The sequence below is a fragment of the Acanthopagrus latus genome, chromosome 5 (genome assembly GCF_904848185.1).
Source record: "Acanthopagrus latus isolate v.2019 chromosome 5, fAcaLat1.1, whole genome shotgun sequence".
NCBI lineage: Eukaryota > Metazoa > Chordata > Actinopteri > Spariformes > Sparidae > Acanthopagrus > Acanthopagrus latus.
The window spans coordinates 27738884-27765864 of NC_051043.1; the positions used below are offsets into that span (position 1 = coordinate 27738884).

Here is a 26981-nt window from a genome sequence, read left to right on the forward strand (position 1 = left end):
TGTTTTATGCAAAAGAAATGTTTATTTCCATAATGAACACATACAGTACATTATTTTTGAACATAAAAAGTGCAATATGCATTCAAACTACAGCAATGTACAGTACAAAAGTTACTGCATACTTAAATATAAAAAGAAAATGGTTACAAAACTGTGAAGTAACCCATTGTGATCGTTGTCACGTCAGTGTGACGAGAGCTTTTTCAAACTCACTGATGATATGAGCATAAAAAGCTTAACAGCTATGAGCCCGATGACTTCACTGAGTCTCTTTCTCCCAAAAAGGTGCAAAAAGATGTGACAGCATTTAAATACGTACATGATTGACATTACAGTTCACATACTTTGTACAGCGTCAATGGTGTTTCCAATTTGTCAAGACAGCCAAAGAACTTTGGTCTTTCACATTTCAAAAAGCACAAATGAGTTTAAAGTGTTGGCAACCCCGGAGGATGAACTAATTTAAGGTATAGAAGGTTTGTTTTGTGTTCAACTAAAATGTCTTATGATTATATTTTTCATCAGAAAACACATGAGTTATGATTTGACTGCCAAAAATCCTCAGTTCCTGTCACACAAGGTGTTTGTTTTACGATTTCAAGCTATGCAGTGTGACTCCTCTCTCTGCTCTCCCAAGAAACATTGTCGGGAATGATGAGGTCAATAACATTAATCTAATGTTATTTTGGAAGATAGCTTGCTGTGTACCACTATTCACTCAATGAAAAAAAGCAGTGCAAAAGGAACAACAAACTCAGAAATGTTTTTGTTCTGTTTGTTGACAACAGTGAGCAAGCCTCTGGCAAACAAAGTCACAACCTTTTCTCTTTCATTCCATCCACACACTCACAGTCTCACATACAGTAAATGCATCAACACACTCCTCCGCGCGACGATTTCAAGACTGATTTCCTCACTTTAATTCGACATCGGCAAATGAACTGAATTACACTCTCGCCTGGTGGCTCCGTGAATGCAACACGAGGAAACCATTAATTTTACAACCCTCTAGCATCTAAAACATGAACTGTGCGGTAAACAACTCTACATTTATTAACACTTTGCGTTCTGTCATGCTCCACCGAGGGACTCAAGTTCAATATAGGCTACCACTTAGTACCAGACAGTAAAAAATAATCTAAGTGCCAATGGATACCATGATTTGGTACATACATCAGGTACTGTGAAGTTAAAGGTTAGAGAGCGTCTTGTACCGTCTCATCCTGCAGTCACACACACAGCTCTGTGCCTCTGGTCTCATACGTAAGGCACTTGTTTGTCCATGAATCAAACCAAGTTAGAGGTGAACTGATGGCTTTACACATTTGTCAGATACAGCAATATGACTTTGATCACTGTGAACAGCAGTTAGAGAAACTATGTGGCGTAAGGAGAGCGTACACTCCTAATAACAACACTTGGCATCGTTTTTTTTTTTTGTTTTGTTTTGTTTTCATTTGTTTGATTTGACTGAACTCTCCAGACCCACAGAGTGACGGATGGGGGGGGGATGGGTGGAGTGTTTAGAACCTCCTCTTGATGTGTCAGCTCCTGGGCTCACCTGGTAGTGCTCTCTCTGGAGTGTGCAGGTCCTTGCAGAACCGGGGCAGAGCAGAGGTGGTGGGGGAGTCCCACTCCAGGCCGGGGTCAGGCTCTGGGGACAGCGAGAGGAGCAGTAGTGTTCCTGCATCTGAGGAGCAGGCCGAACACAGGTCCTCCGAGGAGAAGTTGAGGCTGCCCAACTTGGCCAGCGAGTTGGACCGCTTCAGCCTCGAGGGCACGGTCAGGCCTGCCAGACGCATACGGGTCTCGATCTCCTGCGCCCTCTGACGCACCAGACCCGGTTTCCCCCGAACGCTGCGCAGGCTGTCGCTGCTGGAGCTGCGTGTCAGGGTGGAGCCGTGGGGCGAGGAGTTAGGTGTGAGCAACCCAGACCCCACCACCCCCAGCAAGGCTTCATTGGTCAGCGGCACCACCAGCGGCTCTAACCGCACTTGGCATGGTGTAGAGGATTTAGGGAAATCTCCAGAGAAGCCAGAGATCTCTTCATCCTCAGCGTGACAGGGGCTCTTTTTAGACCTTTGGCATGCGTGCAAAGGCTGGGATAAACCTGAAAGTCTCTCTAGTCTCTCTGCACGGCGGCGGACCAGCCCAGATCTCTGCAGCTGCAAAAGGGTCTCCTGTTGTTGGCCAACGTAGCAGGCCACACCGGGCCTCTCTTCCTCCAAATCCATGCTCATCAGCTCAGGGAGAGCATCTGAGGAAGCTGCAGAATTACTTTTCTCCGTCTCCAGCTTTACCCCCAATAAATCACCATTATCCATCAGCTCCAAGTGCAGCGAGTCTCCTGGCTGCTGGTCTCTGTCGAGTCCAGCTGTGGGTGTGGAGGCAGCACAGTTGGCACAGTCACACTGAGGACCACAGGGGCGCAGCAGTACCACTGAAGACACGAGGCCTTCAGGAGAGGTATGGGACTGTGGGAGTGAAGCACTTGGGACTTCAGGAGGACTGGGGTTAAGGCAAAGCTTAGATATGCGGGCTGCAGCATCTTCTTTCTGCTTGCAATCCCTAGAAGGAGTGATGGAGAACACATTTTCCTAAATAAAAAGAGAAAAGAGGATAAACGTCAGAGGGGATGTGGTCACTTTTTAAAAATGGATTCATGAAATTAACAACAGCATTCTCTCTCTAAAATGTGGGTGAATCATGAAACTCAAACTTGCATTAAGGTTACGTGGCGCGCTCAAACGGTTGTTGTTGTTGGAGTTTTCATTGAGGGTTGCCAGGTCCATCCCATTACCCTCAGTATCCACATCTTGTGTTTCTTCTCCTCCGCCTCCTTCCCCGCCCCCGCCGTCATCTGGCTGCATGAGCACCTCCATCTCTGCCTCCTCCTTCTGCACCTCCTCCTCATCCTCCTCCTCCACTGTGCTGAACTCCAGCCTCAGCCGCAGCTCCTCCAGCGGCTCGGGGCCCCGAGAGCTCGTCTGGGCAGCAGTTCCCTCAGCTGAAGGCCCAAAGTGGGAGAGCGGCAAGGCCTCGTCATCCAGCAGTGCGTCCCGCTCCACATCCTCGATTTCTATAAAGACCTTTTCCATGCCGATAAGGGGGGGGCCGCGCACAGGCGTTGATGGTTCGCTATCCAGCGCTGAGTCAGAGAGTCGGCGGAAATAATAACTGTTGTAGGCGGGGTCGATATCCAGTGAAACAGTCCTGCACGGGGAGGGACACGCAGCCCCCTTATCAGACAGCGCCTCCTCACAGCAGGGAGACATCCCCGGCTCAGGAGTGAGGTGGCCTCCCTCCTCCCCTCCACAGCACTGAGACAAACCATGCTGCCCCTCCGCCATCTCGCAGTCTGCATCTGGATGCCACAGCTTGTTGTGACGCTGTTTACTGGAAATATACAAATAGAATATGCAGATGTCAAAAAACAGGGCCAGTGGGATAATACGACCACAAAACAAGAGTGTGCGCACACACAAGGGGCTTCACCTGGCATCCAGGATGCCCTCGTACTCGGCCAGCTGTCTCATGAAACCTGGGTTCGGTCGAGTGATGCTCCTCTTTTGCTTGACAAAGTTGTAAGCCTTCTCTAGCGACCAACCAAACTCCTTCATGGCGTACGCAATGACGGTGGAGGCGGACCGACTGACACCCATCTTACAGTGAACTAGACACTTGGAGCGGTTCTTTCTGTGGGGAAGGATTTAAAACATCAGAAAAACAAAGAAAACCTGCACACAAAAACTTCTTCAGTGGATGGAGCTTGATCAGTTGTCATGGTGATAACTAAGGGCCCATGTCTTCATAGAGAGAAAATAAACAGAAGGAACTTTGATGCTCAGTAAACACAGTAGAACACATCAGGAATCCTTTGGAAGTCTTAAGTCTAAGTGATCTTTATGAACTGATACACACATGAGCAACATGTTTTCACGGGACTCACTTTGCTTTAACAATGAAGTTGTATGTTTCATTCCAGTGCGCCAGCAGGTCAGTGGCGTCTTCATCGTAGACGCGTATGTTGTGATAACTGAATGTGCCTGGAAAGAAGTTGTCTATCTCCCGGGTAACGTTGAGGATATAGCCCACCCTGGGGAGGAAAGATAAAGTTAACTCGTCAACAACATTCCTCGCTCAAGTCATAATGAAAATATTTTTTCGTGCGGCTATCTCAGTTCCTCCATAACATAAAATAAATCACCCCGACTCTTGCAGCTCCTCCAAATTAGACGCATTCCATTCGGATCCCTACAAACAAATGAGGGGAAATATTGTTTAGACTTCAAATCTTTCTAAGCTTGTTCTTCCTCTAAAAACAACCATGTCACAGGGGATTAATCATTCTTCTGAATGGAAAGACTATTGTTTTATCTCAGTTATTCCCAGGAAATAAAAGATGTATGAGACGGTATCTCACCAGGTAGACGTGGTCAAAGATGAGGGTGGCTTTGTCCATCTGGCCCAGGATCAGCAGCATCTCATTGTCGATGAACTCTTTGTACTCTTTCAGGTTACAGTTCATGTGTTGTTCCACCTCTGTGCGGATCTGCCAAGGAAATGACACAGAATATGTTGATGTTTATCAGTCACTGGGAAAGGTTCACTTTAAATACTTTCCCTGAAACTACACAAATGTTATGTAACAGTCAAAAGATGGAACATCAAACAGAGTTTGGGTTGATGAAGTCTGTTTGCAGCCTTCTAATAACATTAGACTGCTGTTAGAATACACAATACAATCAGATACGTGTAGTTACAAAAAGTACTGTAAAGTGGCTAAATCATTAAAAGGGCAATCACTAAAACAGCCGACATGTTTTAAGCATTAGACCTTCATCAGGACTCCAAACAGAAGCCACTGATTTAGCCACTAAAATAAAGGCTTTTAAATATTTACTTCCTCTTGTTGTTTTGATACTTTTTGTTCTTTGCAGTGCCGGGATTGCCTCTGGTTTTTGAAGTACTCTTCATTTACTATCATAAATGACATAAAGACAAGCAGTAAATCTTTACATTTAACACAAACGGAACCAGCAAATATTTTACATTTTTGCAAGAAGAAAGGCCTGTAATGATTAATCGATTATCAAAATAGTTGGCGATTAATTTTGTTTTGATTGACTAATCCATTAATCTACTAATTGTTGCAGCTCTAATCTTCGTACAATAGAAATATACATGCAGTCAATAGAAATGAAACCGCAGAAGAAATAAATGCGAGGCGGTTTTTTATGTTGTTTGAGTGTGTGTGTATGCGCTGTATATTTTACCTGCTTGCAGGTGACGTTCTCGAGGTCTTGGCATGTCATGATGCTTCTGAGTTTGGCTTTAATAAGGCACTCTGTCCTCTCTCTCTCTGAAGGCCTGCCAAAGAAAGAGAGTTATTCACACTTTCTCAAAAACAAGTGATTAAATTCAATCGTTGTTTGAGGATTCTGATTCAAGTTTACTGACTTGTCGACAAACATGGGAGGTGAGTCTGGCCGTGTTGTCTCCAAGTCCTTCATGGCGTTCCACTCGTTGATGCAGCTCTGGTCTGAAGCGATGCAGCTCTCGTAGTATCCCATCCAGGTGAGCGCCATGCCTCCAGGGAAGTAGTTATACCTGCGTGACACCTCGCATACCTTGTGCAGCACCTGCAGGGCTGACCTAGATTGGGATTGTTTGGAGAGATAAAGGTCATTGTTGTAGAAGATTAAAGCAAGTCTGCTTTTGTGAGATATTTGAGGAAAAATAATAAAATTACTGTCGTGCTAACGATCTGTTAAAGGGATCGAAGCAATTTTCTGCACATGCGTCGTCGTGTCAGCAGGTGGCAGACTTAATCAGCGCTGCCTCAACCTGCCTCACTGCAGCAGAGTGACACATGTGCAGCAGATTGGCATGTGTGTTTATATGGAGGTTTACTGTGGTGTGTCATAAGGATGGATTTTTTTTTAGACCGCCACTGTGTCTCCAGAGGTTGTTCATTACTCACCACATAGCCTGCACCGACACGGGCTTGAAGACGTGAGTCCGACCTGCCGTGTTCACAGTAAAACCCCTGAGGAGCAAACAAAACAGATGGTCATCCACGTAGCTATGTGTGCATCATGTTCAACACGAGTGTCAGGTGTAAATGCATTGTTGCGTACAATAAAGTAGGGAAGAGCTGGGTTAACTGATGCAGCTGTGTTGTCTGCAAGAGAACTCACCCGTCTCCGTCCAGATGGATCTTTGTGTCACTCCACAGAGGTAGCACCATGCCGATCGAACAGCTTTTGCTGGCAGAGGAGGGAGAAAATTAAATGCTGAAACAGTGCAAAGTCAACAGATGTGGTTTTCCACATTAAAAACCTCTATTGCTACACTTCTTCTTCATTCTAGGAAGGGTTTCTACAGGTTCAAAGTTGAATTTAAAGTTGAATTTAAAGAAGTCTTTTTCAAGAACATTACTTCCGGCCATTTAAAACCAATTTTACCACCACTGGGGCCAGTGATGCTCCTGATGTGTTTACAGAACTATATAAACTAATGGCAGGTTCTTGCTAGTGGTTATGACAGCTTCATGTACTTCTGACTTCCCGTGGGGCTCTAATGCCTTTAAACTATCAAGCCCAAGGTACAGCGGGCTTCAAATTTGAGATTTTCAACAGGCTTCGACTCGGCACTTAATGCGCTGTTCTCAAGCCAGATCTCGTTGAACATACACTGACCCGTATTAGATGAAAGTAAAGATAACAGAAACTAATTTTACTCATTACGTCTTGATGTAGCAATTCTTCTGATGGGAGGAGACGCCAGGTTAGCTCGCACGCTACATCCCGTCACACTCAGTTACATTTTCTTACAGCGTAATCAATAATGTTTTGTCCCTAAAACAGATTAAAATGCGACACTGGGGGTGCCACAGTCACTCAGGTGGTAGAGCGTGTGTCCTGTATGCAGAAGCTGTGTCGTTGCAGCAGCAGCCCAGGGTTCAAATCTGACCCGTGGCCCTTCACTGTATGTCCTCCTCCCCCTCTCTCACCCATTTTTCTGTCTACCTACTTGGCTGTACTATCAATACACAGCCTTGAAAAAGCAATCTGTGCACCAATTAGTACATGGTAGTATATATCAAACCATGAAAGGAGTTCTGTTAACTTTTAACCAAAGGCTGTCTATCTGGAAAACGATGATCATCAAACGCTTGCACACAAAAAGGGGCTGAGTCTTACCAGTCTTTGCTCGTGAAGTCGATTCCCAGCAGGATGTTCTCCTCCGTGTCTTGTCGCCCGCTGGTGTACACCACCACCATGTACCGCACACGATCTGACCATGCACTCTCCAGCCGCACCGCCTGGACAGGGTGAAGACAATTTTACCTCAAAGTCAAGTCAGCACTTTTCGATTAAGAGTAGAAAATCCTGTTCTGTGTTTTTGTCATAGTGCCATGCAAAATGCGTTTAATTCCTGTGGTATTTGAGGAATAGTTAATCTCAGATTAAATTAATTGTAGCTTAAGAATGCGTTAAGGTACACAGATTTAATAAACATTCTTAGATAAACTTAAAACATGTGAGCCATAGCTAATTCAAGTAAATCTAGTGTGGTAGGTTTTTTGATTATCATGCCGCCGTTTACACGAGCACAAAACTCTGATTGTACACGAGAGAATTTGCCCTGAGAACTGACCCTCCTGCTCAAATCTGTGTCCAACAGAGTGTCACAGCTGGATGTGCAAAAGGAACTGCAGTACGAGTTTGATGTAATAGGTTAACTGGGTCCTCAGGATGTGTGAGAACACAGAACATAAAATGAAATAACTCAGCTTCACACCAACACACCAACACACACACACACACACACACACACACACACACACACACACACACACACACCTACACCATGGAAACATTTGGTAATGCTCTTCTGAGTGTGTTCTAACCTGCTCTCATGAGCTAGTAATTACAGTGAACAAATAAGTGTCTTAAGTACACAATAAAATGCATTCTGGAGGATTTTGCTATGCCAGATTGTTAGTCACTGGCCTGTATGTGTGAGTGTGCGCATGTTTTTGTTTTGATGTATACTTATGTCGTCTCTCACCAGTTTGATTCTGTCCTCCGAGCGAAGAATGTTTATCATCACCTGCAAGTGTTGAGGTAAGTCGCCTGTTGGAGAAGATCATAAAGAAAATTGATTCATGATGGGGCTGTTTGGTGTCAGTGATCATACGTCTACCCGGGCAAACACACTGACACATTTTGACTTGAATGAAAAGATCCAAAATAAAGTCTGTCTCATTTTGACAACACTTGAAGTTATACTGCTCCCTAGTGTTTATACCAGTCTCCATGCTGGTGACAATAACATACAACCAGTTCAGCAGTTCTTTATCAGCTGATGTGTGTTCAGTGAAGAGGAATGAATGGATCAAACATTAATTTTCTTTCATTGCTCGATGTGCCAGGTCTGATGTAAGACGTGCCAGTGAAGCTGGATAATAAAAACAGGGTGTGGGAGGCCAACGGCAAGTCAAAAGTAGAAGCTGATGAAGAGCCAACTATGTTGAAATGTCAAAACACGCAGACAAAACATGTCACCCTGACTGGTTCTAACTAAAGCTACTGGTATAAAACAAAGACTGTTTGACTCTTGAACTATTTGAACCTTACCAACATGTTGATGACTGTTTTTGTTTTTTGGATAGTACATACGTTTTCTTGTAAAACACTTCAGATAGTGACTGACATTTTCAAGTTTGAAGCTACCAACAACTCCTTCTAAATGCAGTTACTTCTATTATGATTCTTGCAACACAACCATTAATGAAATTAATGATGAAGGAGATGCATCTTTGAAGAAGAAGGGGACTTATTTTAAAGTTAAAAATTACCGAAAGAAACATAAAATGGCTCCATACAGCTCAACCAGCGTACTCAAAGTCTTAAAAAGACATTATTTACATCCCTTATAAAGCGGACATCTTAATTGTTTGGCTGTTATTCACGCTTTAGAACAAGTCGCTAACTACTTCATTTGTTTACGACAATTCCTGAAACAACTGATCCATTAAGGAAGATAAGGTTCCAAACTATATACCTATTTTGATTGTATCATAATGAACTGAGCTACTATTTAAACAGGTTGGCTCTTCTAAAACCTATCTCTCCAACAATTAATGCAATAAGTCGTCAGCAGCTGGAAGAAAAATCTGGTAAGAACCCTTTATGTTTGTTTTTGATGACTGAGATGGATCCAAGTGGCTCAAACTGTTTAAAGAGTCAAGTGAGTTCATTGGTCTGTGGCTGCCAAGTTGGCATCTGTTCTGAATAACAACAGGTGCAAGATATGAGAATCATACACTGAATCATAAATATATCTACAGACAATTATGTATCAAGTGTCCATGTTGACATGAGAGGTTCAACCCAGTCCAGCTGAGAGCCTCAGCTGACACCAGTGGTGTGTTAGAGGGCACTCGCTGATCCCCTCGCTGAAAGTACTACTGGTCAAAGATAACTGACCTCCTTTTTAATGACATAAATGTGATAAATGTCACACTTTTTATGTTATACATAACAGATAAAAATGTGTCTTTGTATATTTTAAGCTCTGTGAAATAGTTGTTCCATAAAACTGCCTGATGTGAGCAGAAGATATCCTGTTTAACTGGCTGACAGCAGGATACCAGCTCATGGTGCAGGAACACCTTTAACTATCTTTTGTTTACATGTTGATGAAGGTTCGCAGTCATCCAGGTCATATCTCTACACTCTTAATATAATAATTCATTTTATTTGTAGAGGGACCATGTAAAATATCAAACACAAATGCTGTGATTTGATCTATTGTACCAGATTTAGCTTGAGCGTATTTACATCTGCAGTCTCTTGGCAGGTCATAATTAAAACTTCACATAGTAATGAACATCCTTGAAAAAATCAAAAGAAATGTTATCTAGCACTTTGCACAATTCACCTCACACCGTTTTTTGTTTTTTTATCCTGAAGGTCACCGTTACTAGGAAGTGATACAACTATTTCTCAGCCAAATGTTTGGTAGGACAAGCGAATAAGTGGGTTACTTGACAAAGTGGCTGGAGTGAACAAACCTGCCAACAATCAGGACATGACTGGCCAGATAGCTTGGCAGCATTTTGGATGTTGGCTGGTTCTTATTTCCCATCATGCCAGTGGGCTGTCAGGTCAGTCTTATGTCTTCTAAATAATAACTCTGGCCTTCAGTGGTGACAGTTTAAAAACAAGCCTTTGATTTAATACACTGGTCAGTTCATTGTTCTGTCCGATCAATAAAATAAAAGTCCACTACAGTCAACAGTCACATTTTAGTGGAGTCTGAGCACTTTCAGTCATTTGGTTATTGTTACTTTCTCTTCAAAAAACACACAACCTGTAAAGCCACACAGCTATTATCAGTGTTGCCCTGATCCTGTGCAATTCATTAAAATTATGTTTCTTTTTCTTCTCTTAACCCAATTCCCTTAATAAAGTCATAGAGGGTATGATGGGAACATTAAATGTGACTTATGTATGCTTACACAATAAAGCACTCTGAGAACAGCAGAGGAGGTAATACAAATAATACAGGCCTCCTTTAAGTGTCAACACAAGTTTTGCCCACGGTGGATTTAAACACTAATCTGTCTAAGCTATAGGTCTGGAACATGCTGATCAACGAGGCAGCCTCCATCCTCCTGTCCTCAGCTACAAACATCTGCTGCAGTGTTAGGAGGTGCAGCACATTAACTCATCACACAAATGTTCAAACTACAGTTTGTGTAATTGTGGAGGATAACAAGGTGTGTTTTTTGGGTGTCATGAACTGTGGCTCTCACCTGCATGTTTGTGGTGAGGATGTGCTTTCTGGCCCTGCTGACTGCTTCCCTGCTGCAGGAAGAGAGCAGCACCCTTCACCATGAAGAAGCTCTCACTCAGGCTGCAAGACAAATGGGAGAGAGGAGTTTAAGTGCGTTGAAACACAGACGCTATACATCAGACAGCTCAGCACAACTGTGCCAGCTTGTTCGGTGGACAGCGAGGCTGAGAAGTGGGACAGAAGACAAATTAAATATTCAGTTTTACAGGACAGTTGAGTTCAGCAGACACAGCCGAGGGATGAGCATAAATCATGTTTGTCTGCTGCTGATTTACTTCAGCAGCTGAGTGGAAAAGCCCAGCTGCCGCGTGAGAGGCAGACCTCAGGTCTGCTCTGCAGCAGCTATGAATCAAGTGAATGCTTATCTGTCTTTTTTCTGCTGCATGGGCTACACTTAGATTTGACTTGTCAGGTCCCTGCTGGCTTGTTTTAATGCAACAAAGACCTGAATAATTGACTTAACTGCAGTTGTTTGTGATGCTTTAACAACAGCAGCAATTACCAGTTCACACTATCTTGTAAAAACAACTTTTTTAGGTCAGGCATTGGAGCTGTCAACAAAGAAACTGCAATAAAAAAAGAAGCGAGGTGTTTCCTCCGGGCTAAATTCAATCATTCTATTTCAGTGGAAAACAATGTGAGCGCATTCATAAATCTACCTGGCAGCAGGGAGGAACACATGCCCCATGTATTCCGTGTGCAGTTGGGCGAACCAGGAAATTATTAGGTAAGTACTGACGTGACGAGTGACAGGAAACAAGGCCAAATCAAAGCACATACTAAAAACAACTTGCTCTGTGTAATTGGGAATTCTTATTGTTAAGCTCTGACTGGCACTGGCTTAAAAAAATCTACATTGGTTCGTATACTTGAAAAGTGTAAAACCTCTCATAAAGATACATCTCCAACTACAAAGAGTGACCAATTTCCTTCAGTTTAAACAGATACAAATAAAAGACTTTAATTTGAATCATATCTGTGACTCCAACTTTCACCATCGCACTTTTTCATCCAGCTCTGAATCTGTTCCCTCACTCAGCTCTGTCTGATCTCATTCAAAACCCACATACAGAAGAGCTGGCCGGGGCCAAACAGATGATTTTGTTGGGAACAATGGACTTCATTTTGTGCACCTCGCAATAAATTCCCTCCACCCCCAGCACCATAGAACAAGTTCCACAGTGACAAAGCACGGGGGTGGACACTTCTCAACAGGAGCTTTTGTCTCACTTTGGTGGATTTCTGTTCCTGTTTGTTCTCTGTTAGAGATTTATGATGCTGTCAGGAGGGTCCACTGTCAGCGAGTGATGGATAATATGAGGCAAAAGTGGCGAGAGCGAGCAGAGTGCTACGGCCTCATTACTGCTATATACGTTCTGCAAATTTCTGGTCCTAGTTTTTCCATCTTGAACTAGTAACCCAACTTTAAGTCTACAGGTCTTAGCTTGTGATACCTGATAGCTTCACAGAAAAAAAAGAAACCCACACACAAAAGGTGCACTTTGGTGAAATGTGAGGATGTGTGAAACTTGTCCTTATGTGTAAATCAAGAGCTGTCCCGTTGCTTTACAGGCTGTACTCAGACATCCTAATTAAACAGCTTCGGCTCTACTGTCTCTTGCCCTGCAGCACCCTGCTATCAGCTTCTCCACAAGCACTGGGGCTAAAAATACATCTGGTATCAAAGCAAACAAAGACTATGACAGAAAAGCCTGCCAGATAGCCTCAATGATTCCACATGATTACAACCTGCAGTACCTATAGCTCCTTTACAGACAGAGAGGCAAAGACTGCCACCATATCAGGTCATACAGATAAACTGTTGTAGAAGTAGTGAACCAGTGAATCTCAGCTACTTATTCTGGTTGAGGTCCACTATCTGTCATCAGCTGGACTTATGTGATTGATTCAGTCTGCTGGCCTGAAATGACACCATATTATCTGCATCTGCAACAAACAGCCAAACACCTACACTGAACTAAAATATATAGAAAATTAGTTTCAAAACGTTCAAAAAGTAGAACAAAAACTCAAAACCACAGTGAGGTGCTTGATCTAAAATCTCATTTTGTCTCAATCTCAGAGGAAAACTGAACTCACATGCGGTTTATCTCACTCTGGGTCAACACGGCATTCTCCACAAAATACGGTAGCATCTTCATCATGGCCTCCTGAATGGGTTCTACCACCAGATGCATCCTGTTGTCCGGAAATGAAAAACCCAGGCCCCTCCGCGGCGAGCTACCTCCTCTTCATCAGCCTCCAGAAAGAGTCCGAGAAGGGCGACAGAAGAAGAGTGACGGGTTCACCAGTTTTGAGTGACAGACTGACTGACAGCCTGCAAGCATCTGTGGTGCTCAGTGAAGAAGTGCCGTCTGTTCAGATGCTACACCCTCTTGTTTCCTCCTCCTCCTCCTCCCTCATCGGAGCGTGTCTGTGTGCGAGAGCGAGTCAGACTCCTGCCTGGAGCGACGTACTGCAGTCTCCACCCGCTGCCTCAGGCGAACACACAACTGTGAACGTCTCCTCCATCCCTCAGTCTGTTTGGTCTCGTCACATTTTTTAAAACCATGCAGTAACACATTCACACCCGTAAGAAGGAAAGAGCGAGTTTGACTTTTAAATTCACGGTAAGCGCTTCTAACCTTTCCGGCAAAGAAACACAAAGTCAGTCACATGCTTTCGTTGACTTTTCAGAACATGTGAGCAGAAAAACAGAAGGGTTATAGAGTGAATCCTCTAGAATTCAAGAGGCGGATTTCCCCTTCCTTCTTTACTTTCCTCATCCATCAGATCTGGCTCCGTACAAAGCGAACAACAGGTTTCCTCTTTAACCAATGCAAAACATGTCCACATGAAGGATCCTGTGTTGCTGTCCAACAGAAACCCACTGAGAGTGCCGTTTTGTCTCTCTGTCTTCCGGGGGAAAAGCACAAGACCACTTGCTCAATAGGAGGAGGAGGGGAAATAACGCAGCCAGAGGAATTTTGGCTAAAACTTCCTAATGGGATGTCTCCCTGTGCATGCCACCTTTAGGGTCAACAGAATCCAAGGTAGTGCCTCCAGGGAGCTCGACACATGGGCCAAGCATTGGTGGAAAGGGCAGAGAGAACTGGAAAGCTCCCAAAACTCCCAAATCTCATTATACCCAGGCTTACAAGGGGGAGATTATCTTGTCTCTCTCCTTCAAGTGGCCAGCGCTAGCTGTCACTCACTCGGATGTAACGCAGACAAACAACAATGCAATGAGTTACATTACTAGAGAGGACAATGACAGGCTCAGGAGGACAGATTCTTTTATGTGTGATGCATCTGCAACAGTAGTCAATGTTATTTTTAGATGAATGGAGGGAAAGTTAAATATAAAACTGAAGTGAAATATAATAATGTCACGGCAGCACAAAAGAATTACTGAAATTTGAGCCCACAGATAAGCTTCTGTTTCGGCACTGAAGGGTAAAATAGTCTATTACTTTCTTTCTCACTTTCCCTCTCTCACTAAGCAACCCCCCCATACACACACACACACATGTACACAAAGAAGTGGCACAACTCTGTTAATCTGGGAGGATTTGCTGACAGACATACACAATAGCTTTGCGACACAGATAACAAGATAGCCCTCCTATTCTCCTCAACAATAGGACTACGTCTGTCACAAGTGGTGTCTCGCAAACACTAAACTCTACAAGCTGACGTCATGTTCCAGGCGGAAACCTGGACACCTCAATAAGTCAGGTGCATGTAGAAGTGGAAAGATCTTATTGGACAGAAGAACTTCATGAGGTTAAGCTTCAGAGGGAGCAGCAGGTTTTAATGCCTGCCTGGATGTTCAGGTATATTTTGTGGCTGCTGCAGTAGCCAGATGGATGGCTGAACAAGGCCAAACAAGACCAGATGTCCTTTAAGCCACTGTGCTGAATCACCAGGTGTACCGGTATGTGAGAGAGGTTGGATTACACTGAGAACTCACTACAAAAAGGCTACACAGAGGCAGCGAACGGGCGGGTTTATTCAAGGTCTCAGAGTATTTTGCACAATGAGGAATAAAGGCCTCCTCTTGGGGCAGCCAGTTGCATAATGCTGGCATTTTCTCACTTACACCACTGAAAGGGAGTATAGAGAGAGGGAGGGGCCCAACAGGGAGGAACAAACCTCCTCAGGTGTCAGTGGAGACATGGAGGGCCAGAGAAGGAAACTAATGACATCATCACGTTACTGTGGAAAGGTTAACCTACATTAAAGGGCTCCTGCTGCAGTTTGTCTGCCTGTTTACACCCGACAATAACATGCGTCTCGGGTGAAGTGACCACAAGAGGACAGATCTAGTTCACAGTGGGCCCATCTCCAAACGTGGTCCTGCCAATTAGCTCTCAATGCATCCTCAATGAATCTTGGGTGCATTTCACCCGTACTAAGAGCTGTCCACTTGTGATTGGGTCACCATGGATGAAGGCTCACTGCAGGTGTAAACAGGGCCACAGTTTTGTCAGTGTTGTAGTCAAGACCACCAAAACAGAGACCAAATAAAGACTAAGACCAGTGGCAGTCCCGCATGCATGATTCACAATAAAATGTGGAACAAACCATAGGCACTCCTAATATTCATCTGATCCACATTTGCATAAAATTTCCACAATTGCAATATATTTGAATTTTATGTCTGGGGAATTTCACTTTGTTTGCTACGCACAAAAAATTAAAATACGAAGCAGCTGAAAGCAACTTGACTTAAGAGTTATTTCTCACATCTTACCATCAAACTAACACAATACCATTTTCTGGGAGACTCTTGTCTTCAGATAGAAACCATTATTAAGAATAGTATGCATCAGACAATACAGTAATACAGTGGTAACCCAGCAGTTGTGGTCTTGACTGGTCTTGAGTTAAATTCCAGAGTCGTCTTTGTCTGAGAACGAGACAAGACAGAGAAAAAATGCACCCGATTCCTAGACGAGACCTTCAAACCGTGGTCCTTAGACCGAGGCCGATCTTGAGTCCCACAGCACCACCATCCACACATCTTCTACACTCAAATCCAGCTGTTTGACATATTATTGCATTTTAATCGTTTCGGGTATCAAAAGGTGTGTTACTTAAGTGAGAAACTGTTGCGGTTGCAACAGGAGTTTCGTGGTATATATTCCTGTTGAACTAACAATCTACCAATCCTCCGCCCTCCTTCTCTTTGCACCCAATGTCAACATGTAAAGACACATTTTTGTGCAACTGTGCTTCTTGCCCAACTCCGCTGTTGTACAAGGTGGTAAGATGAAATCACTCCTTGGTTCGGTGCCACCAACACCTGCACGATGTTTGCTTTGGCCCCCATCAACCCCTCGGGCTTGTCATCGTTATCAAGGTCAGGCAGGAGCAGCAAATGCAAGTACTCCCACTTTGCAATGTTAAAGCTGTCCATCAACAGATGTGGCTGTTTATATAGTGGGTTAGATCAGTACACCCTGATCTTAAAGAGAAATATGGCTGTCAAATTAAAGACTGATTTAAATGCTCTAATACTTTAAAACATGTATTTACAAGCAAATTCATTCCATAACGTGGCTTACCAGCACGAAAAAATGGAGGCAATCTTGAGGCAGGACGGGACTCGCATCACACATACATCATTCTGACAAACATGCATTGCTTGGGGACATTGCAAAGGCTGTTGCATAACTGAGAAGAAACTGCACTCTTGGAATGACGTGTTCAACTATCTCAGGGTCATAAGTGTAGTCATAACATGTGACAAATCAAAACAAAAAAATCAAAAAATCAAGACAAGAGTGCACATTTGCATTAGAACAGAGGATTCAGTCAGTACGAATGACAAAGACCTACTTTCTGTCATCATTGTCACAATTTTGACAAGTCAACATAATATGTGGGGCCAAAAGACTTGTGCGCTTTCACAAAAGCCTTTGTATTGATCTGCTCTGAACTGAAATTAAATCATCTACAGTAAACATCTTCACTGCAGCTGGGTTACAATAATATGTGCGCTACTGTCTAATACAAGAAGCACAGTTCAGCTTTGTTTTAAGGAATTCTTGTTTCCAAAGCAGAATATTAAAGACGAGAACATTCAGACACCTGTAGAACAGCTGCAATTTGTGGGTGCTCTTTAACACACATAATTGTTACACAGTCATTACATTTTAGTGGGTTAATTTAAGTCTAGACACGATGGATTGGTATTTGGAAGATAACATCCAGAAAGTAATGATTTATTCTGCAGAAAATTAACAAAATAATTTGGATTTTCTGTATCTGAGAAACATATTTACATCATATTAAAGAAAGAAGAAATATAGTAGAAGAGCAAAGTCAAACCTCCAGCTCCTCTACTTGATAAGATCTTGTATTTTTCAAACTGCCCTCAGGGACTCAGCCTTTGACAGAAAACTGACTTCATAAGGTTTTAACACTGATGACTCAGTCCACTGCAATTTGTTAAGCACTCGTCTGTTATCCAAAGATAACAAATCCATACACACTACAATGCACAAAACACACGTTACTGGAGACAGGTGTGCAGCTGTCCCATTGTGTAAGATCTTTATTTGTTTTGTCAAAATCCCTGTGGACTGACTGCAGTGGGTTCAGATCACCTGTGTGCAGGGTGTGGAGACCGACTCCTAATTAATGAGTGGACGCAGCCCGGGGCGTTCCCCTCCCAGCCAGTCAGAGTGTGACAATGCCCTTTTGTGAAGGCTTTAGAGAGGTGGGAACCAGCACCCAGGTTGGACTTACTCTCATTCTGAATCTGTCCCTGACACACTGCAGACATCATCCCAATAGATTGTGACACTCTGGTATGTTTAGGCCCCTGTTGAGATTTCTTTGCTGCCCCATTTCACTCTAGTTAAGGGAAATTGTGTTTATTCTTCAGCTAAGCTGAGTGACCACTAAGGTCACCAGTCAGCTAGGCAACCTGCATCAGGGTCTTTATTCATTGTCCCCTGAAGAAGCATTTGTTTATTATCCAAGTAGCTGACATTTGGCATTCCCAGTAGATACTCATATCTTTTATGTAGGTTCGTTCGGCTTTTACTGTCAGTACTGTCAGTTACTTTAAAATCACGAAAGTGGCAGACCAAATAAAAGATACCGTGACCCACTTAATTTATCCTTGAAACAGATAAAAGAGTATCTTATGTCAGTGATCGATCAAGTGAAACAATAGCTCTCTAGCCCTAACTTGGAGGGTGAAAAAGGGTTGTTGTTAAGCGCTGGTATTATAATTTCTCTTCCTTTCTACTTTACTATCACCAAAGTTGCAAAATAGTGAAATATTTTACCTTTACCAGAGTTGAGAGAACTGTAAATATTCACTTTTTAAGCTATAATTAGCAAATATTGGGTGTTTTTTCTCTGTAAATAACAGTATGATTATACACGACTGTACAGTAATCAGCCTTCTATGAAACAGCTGAACAAAAAAGCCAAAGTGACTCAACTGATCATTCACAGTTCAAGAACAAGTTCATCGATCTTTCTGCTGATAAAAGTTCTGACACACCCGTCAACATGTTACTTGGCTACTGAGAATAACACAGTTTTACAGTTGGTTATTAGGAATTGATGACTCTGCCGACAAGACAGACAGACAGGTGTTTTATGACACACAAACGCTTAGCTGTCCTCATTTGTTGATGCCAGCTAGTCTGCCGCCATTCCAGATTTCACTAAATGACTCAGACAAAACAGACAGATGCATCCAATCAGTCAACAACACCCGTGTGTAAAAGTTTTACCTGCCTTGCCACGTACCATGCAACACAAGGGCTGAACTTGACTTGAAGTAAACTTACCTCTGATTTATTCGCCGTTCATCTTCACTCCCAAAGTCCTGAAAAACAGATAAGAGGGAAAATTAATACCACATGGAAGCTATTTTGGCATTACTAACAAACATTTCAAGCCTGCTACAAAACAGAAGCAGCAGGCTTGAGGTTTGTATACACTGTATTTTACCAATCATAAGCTTCAGAGTACAAGTTCAAGAATCACAGACACCACCACTCCTAGTCATTAAATAATATGTAATGATTCATTATAACCATATTAGACCTCGGGTGTTCAGAGATTGTTCGATCACACAGGGTTGTAGGCAGAAAAGAGTGCAGTTTGAGCATCAGTCTGGCAGTACACACCAATCAAAGTCAAACTTAGACTGCTGTCTGACATATAGAGCTGCGAGCAAATACCACTGTAGTCACTGCAGGTGTGTGTTATATGTATTTAATAGTATCCACACTGCCTGGAGGAGCTTGCGAGATGCAAAGGGAGCAGACATGACTTGAAAGTTGATTAACAAGTGTGAGCATATTGTTTGTATGGCTGCACGGAAGAAAGCATGTTCTGCAAGAAATTACACGACGAGCAATGACATGGCAAAGGTATAATGGGCGCTAATGAACAAGGCTGTGTGAAAAAATTAACAAGACTGCAGTAATGTAAGTTTAAGGCTTTGCCTCAGTTTGGTCACAGACCTGCCTTGTTGCCTGAAGGAAACACACCACGTTTTACATAATTTTGGGAACACTGCCAGCCAATAAGGGATAAGGGAGGGTATGTATGAGCATGTTAAGAGGTTTGCTTCGTCTGATGGTTGCACGACATGGGTAGAAAATGGTGAAAACAAACACCAGGATAAAAAGATTTGTAGGCAAGAGCATCTCTGCAGCACCACAAGTCTTCACTCAAATACTTTACAACACAAGTCAGCATTCATCCATGCTGGTGACAGAAAGCTACCATGCAAAGTGCCTCCTGATCAACATTTATAGGTGCACAATTTCGGGTTCAGTATTTTGCCCCAGGATACAACAACATTTTGACTGTATGGGCTTGGAATCGTACCACCAACCTTCCGAGTTAGCGACTGCTCTACCTGAGCCACAGCCTCCCGAGTGACTTTGACGAAACAACAAGGGTCACAACTACACCTCATTGAAGCGATATCATGGTATTGAAACAGACAGTTATTATACTGTGTGCCAGTGTGAGATTTTTTTTTTGGAATGATAACAATCTCTGAAAACAACACGGTTTCACACTGTCACGGTAAACAGTATTATACATTTATCAAGTATTATTATCAGTTACAATGACCACTAATAATGAAAAATGCTTGCTATAATAATTCAGGTTTATATCAAGTTTCATGTCCATCAGGACACAACATATCATGAAATTATATTGCAGCGTTTGTTTTCATTCGTCTCTACTATCTTCATTTGATTAAAGGTCATTGTAACTGATTATATTGTGTAATACCTATTTACCGTAAAACCAGGATATTTTCTGAGATGGTTCTTGTACCATAAAAATACCTCTGCAGATGAAAGCAGAACATTTAAGGGCAATGAAGACATGGTTTTCCACTGTCAGGGAAATTCAATAACACCACTGTACAGCTGCAGCAAGTCCAGTATACTCAGCAGGAAGGGAAAAAAAGGAAAAGACATGCTATGGCACAATATGTACCAAGTACGACTGGCATGTAACGCTGCCACGAACATTATTATGTATTGGGTGAAATAATCTCACGTATTAACCGACCTCACGCCAGCATCCATTAAATCTGTTTACCTCCGTTCTCCCTTTTCCCTACAGTAGTACTCCACCGCCACCCCACCCACCCCTCAGTGAGAGTAGATGACATCATAGCTGCAGCAGCTTTCTGCCAGCTTTATCTGTCACACCTCAGCACCCAGCTGGATGACACCACCCGCTCCGGCAGGACGCGGAGGTACATGTGGAGAAATCAGCGCAAACCAATGGAGGGATTTTTTTTTCTGAAAGGATGAAATCTGTTTTCAATAAACAGCATCTATGACATTTAAAGTGTCGCATGATTTTGAACATGCAATAATAAAAATCAAGTGTTTTAATCCAACTTTGTTCTCACATCTCAAACACTGATGGTTGTAAATGAACTCAGCTTTACATGTCAAGTCTGTTTGGTCTGATTTGGTCACACTGAGCAGAATAAGGTGAACTTTCCTGTCTATAGCTGGTGGTTAGCGCCCTCCTCTGGCAGTACAGATGAGGAAGCTATCTGCACTTGAAAATATATATAAGGAAGTTATCTTTGATTCATTACAGGTTTGTGGCCACAGACAATCACTGTCCATTGCTGTACGCACCCAGAAAAACAAGGAAGCTCAAACTGTGACTCCATACTGCTGTAGAGTGTTAGCACACCTTAAAGTTTAGCCTTCTTCCTAATATGGCTCTTCACCAGTCTGGAAATCTCATATCTCATTTTTTTTTTATACTTACTGGTGGGGTCCAGCAAGACAACAACATGTGAACTGACACAGAAATATCCTGTGTAGATGACTGACTCTGATTTGTTGTATGCTACAGAGAGTTTAGCTAAATCAAGCTGTCAGAATAAAACATCACAATCTGATGGATAATACTAGTAAATTCGTATGAATAATAGCTGTTACTGGGCTACGGCAGCGTCGTGAAGGCTATCAATGTGCTGACGGTGTTTATCTTTAACATATTTCTGATTTTATCGAAATACAAAATCAGGTTATTTGCAATGTCAGCTAGTCACATCATAAACTGCTAACGTTAGCTACAGCTTATATCATTCATAAGGCACTTGACACTCTCAGCTAGCTCCTTTTTTTTTTTTTTTTCAGAAATGTTACACCTCACGAAGCAGGTTTTGAGATATTATTTTTTTACAAGGAAGTCAAGATAAACTCAAAAAGGACAGCTACATCAGCCGTGTTGTTATGTGTGGTGGCAGGAAATATGTGCTTATCAGTCTCGAAGACGTTCTGCTAGCAGCCGTTAAGCTAAAGACCTAGCTAGCATAACGCGTAAACTAACGGTGCTAATGTAGCTTCAATCAGCGGGCCTTTCTCCGGCATCATCTCCCCCCCACAACATCTTCTTGCCCTTCAAGTCAGCCCCACACCACCACCGGAGCATCGTTTTTTGTTTGTTCTTTTGGTTCGCTAAACAGTACACTGACCTCCCCGGCTGTCGTCGTCGCCGTGCTGGCGGAGGATGCGGCGCTCGGGGTCGGGGACCGCTGCAGAGTAACCAACGCCATGGCTGGAAGCTGAGGATGCACCGGCCGGCCGCTGGGCCTGGTGAGCTGCTAACTGCCGGGCTAACGACACATACAAGTGATGGATGGACGGGTGGACGGAGGGAGAGGAGCCTGGATATCCTGCATGCGGGGCTGTCGGTGCAGGAAGTGCTGCCGCTCAGGGCACAGGGATCACCAGGCTCTGCTAACTGCTTTTAATGAGACTCACTCAGTTAAAAAGGACAGAAGATGTAAAAGAGACACTCATATAAGTTAGATTTAACACAATTAAACAAGATCAGATGTAGAAATAAAAAAAGGTTATAATGTCTTTAACAGATAATAATAGATGAAATACCATTTGGAGCATTTGAATAACAAATAACATACATAATGATAAACATAATCATAGTAATAACGTTATATATATTATATTTATGTATAATCATTTTTAAAAAATAAAATAGAATGATAATAATAGTATAATAATGATACAAAATAATACAACATGATAATAACAATGATATTGATACAAAATAATCTTAATAGTAATTAAAATAATAATAATAAAAGCTTGGCCAATACTCCATATTGGGGGCCGATATTTGGAAGATTAAATTCTGACTTGATAAAACACTTGTGACAAAGATAATGTAACAATGAGTTCAGAGTGTATTTTACGGTTTAACAGTAAACTTTGTCAGTGCACTGAAACAGTACACTTTACCGGGAATGTATTTATTTATTTATTCATTCATTCATTTTGGACTTTAATGGCAGAACAGCTGATGATTGACAGGAAATGGGATGAGAGAGAGATGAGGGGATGATATTGACTTGTGATACTCACATTTTACATTTTAGTAATATTCATATGAGTGACGTCACTTTAACCAAAGAAATATTTTAGTATGGAATATTTGATTTTTACTCAAGTCTGATTTATTGTCTACTTTCCACATCCCAGTGTGTGTGAAGCAGTAAATCCTAACTTGGTAGTTCTGCAGCCTACACCACTGTGGTGGGCGGAGTCAAACACATGGCCCCGCCCCTCACTTGGCTGTCAGAGGGTCCAGAGCAGCTGCTGACTCCGCCCCCTCTAACCACGTGACAGCTGGACCAGTGCGTGACTCTCACTGTGAGTGGACAAACTTCAACAAATCCTGCAGAGCTGCTCAACGCTTCACCGAAGGTAAAGCAAAACTTTTCGAGAATCTGAAGTTGTGAGTTGATTGTCTGCGCAGTATTTTCATCTGATCGCTTCTATTATGCAACATTCTCACAAGTTTGATGTGACTTTTCTGGGTATTTATGTGGCAGGTCGCCTGCTCTGTTACATAATAGGCTGAATATATGATATGTTATCATACAAGCTTACTACTCTAGTATTTTTAATCTGTATAGATGGCAGAATATTCACTGAGATGTAGACCTGGCTCATGATTCAACACACCAGTGATAATAACAATAATAGTAGTAATAATAATATTGCTAACATGTTGTTCAATCTTTTATCCAATCACATCTTTTCAAGTGTTTTAAAATACAACCTAATAGAGATGCAGGATGGTGTTTTTTCAAGGTCAGTACCTATTAATCAAGAAGGCTGATAACTGATAGTTGGAACCGATATATATTTGTAGTAATGATAAAAATAGTAGTATCAAACGTTAAAAGAATTTCAAGGATTAGACTTAAAGATGTTATATTGTGCTAATTTTCAGGTTCATACTTTTATTTGGGGTCCTAGTAGAATACGTTTACATTTTTTAATTCTCAATAAACACATTATTTTTCTCATATGTTGCATTACTGCAGCACCACTTTTAAACAATGTGTCCTGAATACTCTGTTTTAGCAACAGAGTGAGACATCTGGTCTTTGTCAGATCTTCGGTGAGAGTTGCACATGTGAATTACTGAATGGGCAGGATGTAGCCAATCAGATGCAGAGTAGGGCAGGTCATGCTGAACCAGGTAGTGTGATCTTAAATAACACTCTACAGCTTGTAACCATCAAAATCATCCAAAATCTGAACTGAAGAACCAAAAATATCACCTCTTTTATTCCAAGAGTTCTTCATCCTTTCTAAATCCTGGTGCCTACATTACCCACAATGCAAACTGAGCCATTGAGTGGCATCACTGAAGGTAATTTATCATATTACACGCAGCTTCCCCTGGAGAGAAACACACTTTAATGTATCATATTGGTGGCATCACCCTTTAAGTACAATTGTTAATATAAGTAAATGAGTTGCTTTACCTCAGTACCTCAGAGTTTTTTCACATTTTCATCCTTTTTCTGCACTCATCATTCAATGTCCCGCCCACAACACAGTCTGATTGGTTTCAGGTCACAAGTAATACTCTTTCAAATCGGTCATGTTGTTCTGTTCACATGTAGGACGCCTCTGCGGGTGATGAAGCCTCTGATGTAATTGTTTTTCTTGTCTCATGTCAGTCCAGACATGCGGGTTGCAGTGATTGGCGCTGGAGTCATCGGCCTGTCAACGGCTCAGAGCATCTATGAGCAGTATCACTCCATCATCAGTCCGCTGACCATCGAGGTGTACGCGGACCGTTTCACTCCACTGACCACCAGCGACGGAGCTGCTGGCTTCTGGCAGCCGTATCTCTACGATAAGGGCAACGTCCAGGAGACGTGCGTGATGTCTCTTTAACCCCTTTATTGACTCTACACTTCTTTTTCTGCAACATGTTTCCACCATTATAACACCGTGTTTGTCTTCCCATTTAGAAAATGGAATAAAGAGACATTCGACTACTTGCTGAGCACGCTCAGTTCACCAGAGTGTGTAAAAATGGGGGTATTCCTTCAGTCTGGCTACAACCTCTGCACCAAACCAGCCCCGGTGAGCATTCCTTTGTACTGTACAGTAAAGATAAGATCTGACCTAGATTAGGAAGCCATTTACAACCAAGAACAAAGACACTGTGCAATTAAAAGTATAGTTAAACTCTAAGCTCAGATAACTCTTTCATAGATTTATCACATGCCAGTGAAATACACAGTCAATTAGTATTCAGCCGGCCTGAAGTAGAGCTCCATTCAGCTAAACAAAGATGGGTGCCTGTCATGGTGGGAAAACAGAGAGGCCTCATCGAGGGTTTGAGGGGTTAGCAAACCATCACAGCCGATACATGTTCAGGACATAAACGATGTGATGTAATCATGAGTGACATGTTTTGAATCACAGGAACCCTCGTTCAAAGATACCGTCCTGGGCTTCAGACGCCTCACAGAGCGAGAGCTGCAGATGTTCCCCGGATACAAGTAGGTTCCTGCTGAAACTGCCCCGAAAAAGCAAAACACTGAAAAAACAAATAAAGCAGATCATTAACTAATCATTAGTTAGTTAGGTAGTTATCTATTTCCATCTAACGGCAAAAACATTTGACCCTACAAGACATGGCTGAATATCAAACACCAAGAATACAACATGATGTCCAATTACACAAATACAACACAATAAAAACTATAAATAATAAAACAAGATAAACATCCACAAAATCCAGATTTATACAGTATATAATAATGTATATAATATACACTAAAAGTATGGATACTCAGTCCCTGTGCACCATTATTGTTTAGAAAATCTGCATGTTTTTTTATCTTGATAGACAAAATATCATGTTACAAATCTGCAGAATTGGATAAAAACAATATTGTGTGAAGGTTTTTCTCTCTCTTCACACGTCTGTCTCCTCTCACCCGTCCAGTTTTGGTTGGTTCAACACCGCTCTCATGGTGGAAGGTAAAACATACCTGCCCTGGCTGATGGAGTGGTGAGTCATTTACCTCGCTCTTAAATGATTTACTTCATATCTTGTGTCATTGGGTTTTTTAAAAATTTTATTTTAACCCTAAAAGTTAACTTGAGTTCAGTCCATCCTGGTGCAACTTCATTTATTACCCAATAAACAGATAAAAGGAAGCAACGGCCGGCTTGTTTCTCTTTCTGCTTAAAATTGTTGACCATTATATAGATTCTGGAGCTTAAGATATCTATCTATCTATCTATCTATCTATCTATCTATCTATCTATCTATCTATCTATCTATCTATCTATCTATCTATCTATCTATCTAAGTTTAGTTTTCAGGAGGTTTTTCTCGTGCTCATAATCTGGTTTTGTGTCCTTCTCAGGTTGGAAAAAAGGGGTGTGAGGTTTTATCAGCGGAAAATAGAGTCCTTCAAGGAGGTTAGTGAAGGTTATTCAATGATACAACTGCTTTTATTTTGAGTCTGTAACAGCGTAACATCCAGAAAGTTGCATTAACCGACAGACTCACCAAACTGCTGCCTGTGACATTTGTTTTCCTCTTATCTTGCGTCCTTGTGTGCAGCTGGCAGAATCCGGGGCAGACGTGGTAATAAACTGCACTGGAATGAGATCAGGGGAGCTGCAGCCGGATCCTGACCTCAAACCAGGCCGCGGTCAGATAGTGAAGGTGAGAATGCAAACAGTTTTTTATATAACCTGCAATAACTGCACGATGGAACGACGCCGGTTGCACGTTTCTCCTTCTTGTTTTTCCAGGTGGACGCTCCGTGGCTCAAGCACTGGATTCTCACCCACAACTTTTCAGCAGGAGTCTACAATTCACCGTACATCATTCCAGGGTAGATCTAGTGACACGAAACCTTCATGAACACTGAATTTACAGAGAGGACAGCAGCTTCCTTCATAGTGAGGGATAAGAGTACTGCGGCACTGATGCAGTCACAGTTTTATACTCAACTTTAGCCTCTGTAGTGTATAAAAAAACGTTTCCGTGAGCGAACAGATCATCTGTGTCTGCAGGAGTCGTCTCGTGACAGTCGGCGGCATTTTTCAGGTAGGAAACTGGAGCGAACAGAACAACTCCATCGACCATAAACACATCTGGGAGAACGCTTGCCGACTGGAGCCGAGTCTCAAGGTGAGGCGATATCAAACTGTTGCTTGTCTGAGAGGCCATAAAACGACTTCCTGTCTCATTTGTGATTAATTATTTACCAGGAGTCATCTGTATACAGT

The 26981-nt window shown here is 42.4% G+C and overlaps 2 protein-coding genes across 4 annotated transcripts in view; one reads left to right on the forward strand and one right to left on the reverse strand.

The window, feature by feature from the left end:
• On the reverse strand, positions 1-22260 carry ssh1a (slingshot protein phosphatase 1a). 2 transcript variants are annotated; one of them, XM_037099281.1, is made up of 15 exons: positions 21875-22260; positions 18687-18724; positions 10829-10929; positions 8077-8141; positions 7206-7327; positions 6201-6269; positions 5984-6049; positions 5461-5655; positions 5277-5370; positions 4424-4552; positions 4208-4254; positions 3950-4096; positions 3496-3696; positions 2724-3396; positions 1-2597 (listed from the first exon to the last, which is right to left on the reverse strand). In XM_037099281.1, exons 1-15 carry the CDS (start codon positions 21953-21955, stop codon positions 1545-1547), a joined length of 3081 nt encoding a protein of 1026 aa, XP_036955176.1. In that variant the 5' UTR covers positions 21956-22260; the 3' UTR covers positions 1-1544. The 2 variants fall into 2 exon arrangements, with proteins under 2 accessions (XP_036955176.1, XP_036955177.1); XM_037099282.1 differs by lacking the exons at positions 18687-18724; positions 21875-22260 and adding an exon at positions 12970-13658.
• The window catches only part of LOC119020144 (D-amino-acid oxidase-like), a 7031-nt gene continuing 1944 nt past the window's right edge, over positions 21895-26981 (forward strand). Inside the window, exons 1-10 of one of the 2 annotated variants that reach the window (XM_037099288.1) lie at positions 21895-21995; positions 22902-23126; positions 24403-24598; positions 24695-24809; positions 25155-25231; positions 25681-25746; positions 26108-26162; positions 26308-26412; positions 26502-26584; positions 26766-26883. In XM_037099288.1, the coding sequence (XP_036955183.1) occupies positions 24405-24598; positions 24695-24809; positions 25155-25231; positions 25681-25746; positions 26108-26162; positions 26308-26412; positions 26502-26584; positions 26766-26883 (813 nt within the window). In that variant the 5' untranslated portion in view covers positions 21895-21995; positions 22902-23126; positions 24403-24404. Of the gene's footprint in view, positions 21996-22901; positions 23127-24397; positions 24599-24694; positions 24810-25154; positions 25232-25680; positions 25747-26107; positions 26163-26307; positions 26413-26501; positions 26585-26765; positions 26884-26981 lie in introns of both variants that reach the window. The other variant, XM_037099287.1, reaches the window with a different exon arrangement.